The sequence below is a fragment of the Cantharellus anzutake genome (assembly GCF_015039405.1).
Source record: "Cantharellus anzutake strain C23 chromosome Unknown EI90scaffold_6, whole genome shotgun sequence".
Lineage (NCBI taxonomy): Eukaryota > Fungi > Basidiomycota > Agaricomycetes > Cantharellales > Hydnaceae > Cantharellus > Cantharellus anzutake.
This window is the reverse complement of record NW_024066956.1, coordinates 1188511-1194015: the sequence shown is the minus strand read 5'-3', so window position 1 is coordinate 1194015 and position 5505 is coordinate 1188511. Positions and strand designations below refer to the sequence as shown.

The 5505-nt window shown below is 49.6% G+C and overlaps 1 protein-coding gene across 1 annotated transcript; it reads left to right on the top strand.

The window, feature by feature from the left end:
* Positions 1–3313: 3313 nt before the first annotated feature.
* EI90DRAFT_3117648 (uncharacterized protein) lies at positions 3314–3706 on the top strand (the record flags this gene model as incomplete). The annotated part of the gene is made up of 1 exon (XM_039063012.1): positions 3314–3706. The coding sequence occupies one exon, from the start codon at positions 3314–3316 to the stop codon at positions 3704–3706; it is 393 nt and encodes a 130-aa protein (XP_038921473.1).
* Between the last annotated feature and the right edge of the window lie 1799 nt (positions 3707–5505).

The window sequence follows — 5505 nt, the reverse complement described above, 5'->3', positions numbered from 1 at the left end:
CTCATTAATGCATGATCCTTTTATTATGAAAATTTGGGAGGATTAAGATTAGATCCCTTCCTTTCTAATGGGCTATCAAGCTTGTCTTGGTCGTTACTGGTTAGTCTTCGTGCTTGCTTTTTAGACGTTGTCCTCATTTTGCAGGAGTTTTAGTCATATCTCCGTCGTTTATGGGTAGTTTCCCCTGTACTTACTTTCATTGGGTCCGTTTGGGGGACATCTACATTTCCTATTATAGACACAACTTTGAATTTTGCATTAGCTCCTGAGGAATCCTTGTTCCGTGGTACTTCCATCCTTGGCTACGTGTGCGGACGTGGGAAAGTAGTTTCCGTGGAGGTTCTCTGATTGATTTTATAGTCAAATCTTGGTCGATTGTCCTAATTCTTTGTTTAATATTTGCTATAAATTCCCCCGAAAATTCCGTCTCGTTGATGCTAAGCTTGAAGTATTTTTGCTAATTTCCTTTCTTTCAATTTATCGTGTATAGTCATAATAATTCGTAATAATTCGTAAAAATTCGTAAAAATTCATTAAAATTCAGGTTCTTCTATTTTCTCATATCTACTTGTCGTATGGGGTTTTGTGATTTATCTGGCATATTTCCATAATGGGTTTCCATAGTGTGACCGTTATTTCTCCTACAGTGCATGCAGTTTGTGCATGCCTGGTACTTGCCCTGCTTGCAGACCAGCTGGGACTTGATGCAACGACCACAGGGGGGCTTCTCCCTTGTGGCCTGTGGAGGGTCGACTGAGGCCTTGCGCTAAAAGAAAAACAAAAAAAAAAAAATTGTGTTAGCCTCAGGGATCTCGTGGCAGTAAGTGTTTAAAGATGCTGGCTACTCACCTTGCCTTTGGACAACCCAGCCGCCTGCACCTGCTGGCACTTCGCCTCTGCCTCCCGCTCCCTGGCTTCCTCTTCCTCATGCCTTCTCTTTTCTTTGGCCGCCCGCCTAGCTGCCTTGGTGTCAGGGCACGGCCTAACCAGCTACCCTGACTCCCTATGCTGGAAGGGAGTTGCCATAAGACGATCCGGAGTGATCCGAAGAACGCAGGTAATCTCACTTAGCTCTCGCTTAGCTCCCGCTTCCTATCTTCTGTCCACATGTCACCCCTTTCCCACACCTCGCTTACAATTATCCGAATGAATATCTATCTTTTCATGTCGTCATTCTATCGGTTATCTTCTATCTCGTTGTAGCTGCACTCTAGTGGGTAGCGGTACCCATGTATATAACTCCTATCTCTGCTGAGGATGGCACCTCAGCGTTAACAACGACTAGGATTCTTGGGAACACCTTTATCATCGTGAACTGACATGCAGTCCCTGACACTTGGCCACTTTCTTGACTGCCTTGTTGTCAGGGACCGACCCGGGGTCGAGAGCGCCCGGGTGTATCGCCCGAGGCTGAGGGTCCGGTAGGTATGATGCGGGTGCGCGTAGCAGCGGGCCCGAAGCAGACAAGGGTCCCTGGCCACTAAGACTAAAGTGGGAAATGTGTTATTGTCATTATCAAGGGAGGTGTAAGCTACTTGCCTAAAGTGGGAAATGTGAGAAGAAGGTTGCTTCTCAGTTCCCACTTAGGCTTTGTTTATATACATGTGGTTGAAGGCCACGTGGGAAGCGCCACGTCATCCGAGCACACAGCCACCTCCGTCTGGGTACCTCCGTAAGAGGTCCTAGGAGCGTCCGGTGTGCGGGGGGTCGTCCGGTGTGTCCGGGTTCGGGCGCGTTACGCTGCAGCCAGGTCAATGGTACATTGATACAAAGGAAGTCATCCGTGTGATAAGAAAGGAATAAAGAGGAGAGAGAATAGAAAAGAAGGAGAGGAAGGAAGGGAAGGGAGGAAAGGGGAAGAGGGGGGGCTCGGGAGGAGTGGATGGTGGGGCACCGGGTTAGGTGGGGCCGGGTCAGGCGGGCGTGCCCTGACACTTGTGCCTCACCTGCTCATTCAGCTTCGCCTGCATCATGGCAGGCTTGTCATCCATCGCCTCCTGGATGTCCTCCTCCTCCCAGGATGTGATGCTGTGTAGCTCGAGAGACTTGGACATGAGAGCGGGGTATTGAGTAAGATTGTTGGGTAATGACTGGACTTGATCAAAGGATGTTTTGTTTTCACATGCAGATTCAAAACTCGGGATTGGCCAAACAATTCTCATGTGCACCAATTGGGCCTCCAGGGGCATCGGCCCTAAGAAGGGGATACTGTCACGACCCGGCATATCTGTCACTTCCATCAACACGTCCTAATGCCACTTGGGCTGTCCCACTGTCAGGGTTCAGCACCCTGCCTTAGGGTGCCCCGGACTCCCCACCTACTTTACCCCCTTTTATTCTTTGACTGTTGCCTTGTTGTTGCCTTTGTGTGTTGTGTACACGCGCGCACGGGATAGCGTGGGAACTTTCTGAGCGAGCAGCTTGCCCAGAATGTTCCCACGGGTCACAGCCACAGTTCTGGGCGAGCAACTCGCCCAGAACGTTCCCACGCTTACTGGGCACTGCCACCTGGATGTTCCCTCCGGGTCACACTACACAACTCTAGGAGCTGTATAGTTGTGGGCATGTGACCCATTCCTTTATATAGCAACCATGCGGGGAGATGAGACCTTTACCCTTCTTCTCATCTCATGCCCCGCATAGGCAAGTGTATATATTCCCTTTCTTTTACTATACATCTCATGCCCCGCATAGTGTGAGGACAGGCCAGATGGGGGTTGAGGTCAGGGAGCCTCCGAGTCCAAGGCCGGGCCCTGACACCCACCCGCTACCATCATCATCCATCCATCCATCTGTCCACCCGTCACCCTCATCTGCACTTCCTCCCCTGTGCGCGTACCTTCCAACCAAGGTTGCCCGTTCGAGTGGTTCATTGTTGTCTGCCCGCCAGCTGGACGGCCTGCTAGATGGCCAGATGGCCTTTTTCTCTTTTGTTCACTTGCGGGCTATTGTTTCCTGTAAGGACCTACAATGTGTACCCACACATTGTCTGTCCTTTCCATACTTCACATCAAGCGCAACTGCAGTCACGCTTCAGTAACATAAACAACCTGTATAATATTAAGCCGCATTACATCATGTAAATACACATATATAAGATGCGTGGGTAGGAGGAAAGGCTCCTCAGCCTTTACTCCCCCATTAACAATATAGCTCATTAAAGCGTATTTGTGTGATGGACCGGGAGTGTGAGGCACTTATAACCACACGCTTACACATTTTTATGCTTGGTAAGTTAACCCCGCGCTTGTTCCTGATTTGATCGACGTTGCAAAGCATGTCGATCTAATCTGCACCCAGACCCTCTTCCCCGATGAGTTCTCAAGGGGCAGCTGGATCGTCTTCTTATCGAAAGAAGACAAAGACTGTGCAGAAATCTGCACAAGAACTTGATCCCGTTGTAGACATTGGTGAGGCCGACACCACACCAATTGACCCCGATCCGATCGGGAGCCCTAACGTGCCTCCAGATGAGCTAGACTTGTTGGGAGTGGTGGCTGATACAGAAGCCCCAGCCGCAATTGCTGCCAATCTGGACCACGTGCCGATTGACACAGAGACTCAGTCAGCAGCGAGAGGCACAGGCCCATCAGCACCTGTGCCCCTACTTCCAACCATGAGTGGTGAGCCGACAGGGACTAATAATCCCCCTGTTGATGAAGCAATGACGAAGGGAGACCTACCACTCTCCGTTGTTGCACCATGAGAAGATGTGCCATGGAGGGAATTCATCCAGACGTTGTAACGGGTCTATCGCCTAGACTCGAGACAGAGAGAAGGGGGAGGGTGGTAGTGTGCGCAGGTGTGGTTCGTTGGGCTGGGTTTTGGTCCTGGGGCGCTACTGAGTCTGCAAAAACCTCAAACAAACACTCACCTACGTCTCTCTTGGACGTCAAGGCTGAGTATTATGATGAGAGGGGTCTTAGACGTGAGCAACAATCTCAAGGGGGGCGTTAGGGTCGTGGATGGCAGCTTTGCCACTTGGATGCAACTTCTGCTTGTCCCTTCACGGGTCTATTCAATACTAACTTGTTATGTACAAGCTGTTATCTAGTTTATATATGTTGGAAATGGAATGAATGGACTGGGGAAATGTAAACGGGCCGTTAGGCAACCGTAAATGATGAATATCCAATTGGGAACAAAGAAACAATAAAAGAAATATGAATGAATGGGGAAAATGTGACAACGGGTCCGAAATGGGAATTGTGAAAATTAACTCCGCAACAGTTCGCCACAGCGCCCGCCTATCCTCCCGTCAGCAATCTCCTCGTCTCCAGCTTTCCAACGAGCCCTTATTCGTCCCAATTGGTGCAGTGGTTCTTGAGATGTGGAGAGGGGGTGAAATTGGCGGCGTGGTTGGGCGTGGGAATTTTGCTTGGGGTTGTCGGGAATGATGGGGAAAATAAGGAAAAATAAGGAATGAGTGTATGGAGTGTTGGATAGTGATAGAATGAACATCGGGAGCGTCAGAGGGTATGTGGTATATGTTAGTGACCAAATTCCGCAGAATCCGACTTTTTGCGGTACACGGAGTTGTCCCCACAACAACGTTTGTGAGTTTCAAAAAAGGGCTCGAAAGTCGATTCAACACCATTCTGGAAAGGTTAGACGTGCTCGAGGGATGTCAGGAGCTTCGCCCTGAAGAAGCCCCTTGACCCGTCGAACTTGACAAATTGGAAGAGACTCTGAAGGTTCCTGAAGGACCTTCGGAGCCTGCATCAACTGTGCCCAGATGAACACTAGATCCAACTAGGGTGTCTAAACAGACGCTGCATGACCAAGGGACTTTTCCCATGGTTACGATGACTCAGAATCTGCATGATGACAATGGCCTACCCGAGTTTGTCCACATCCCAGGTTCAGGGGATCCTGGAATACAGATGGCCACTATATACCCTGACCCAGAAAGTGAGGAATCCGCCTCGTCACCAGTGCGGATACCTTCCCATTTGAAAGAGGAATGGGTGAACAAGGATTGTAACGAACCTGATCACTTTCTCGAGCCACGGAATCGACCTCCTGATGATGAGGCCAACAGGAGTGAGGGTCTACAGAAGACCATCACTGAAATGTTGGGGCAAGCGGTCATGACAGTTGTGGAACAACTGAACACGTCTCGTTTAAATTCTCAAGAACCACCTGTGGTTTTCGTTAGTTCATCAGATTCTGATAATGCAGATGTTGAGGCAGGATTGCCTTGTATATCTCATCGTGGAACCGGTTCAGCCATTGTGGTCAACCGGTGAGGCGAAATCAAGAGGAAGCAAAGACACCTCTTTGCTACTCCTGCACTGAGTGAAGCATCCAAGGAATATAGGACGTGAGTGGATGATGATGCAGCATATGTCTATATGCTGCACAGTCTTGAATCAGAACGCCGAGGCCATGCTCGAGAACTGCAGAGTAGGTTAAATACCTATGGGTGGTTCAGGGCGCAAGTGCCTCCTGGTGGTGGTGACAGCGATGCAGCTACCTTCTTTGGCCTTAATTGGCCTAGTAAAC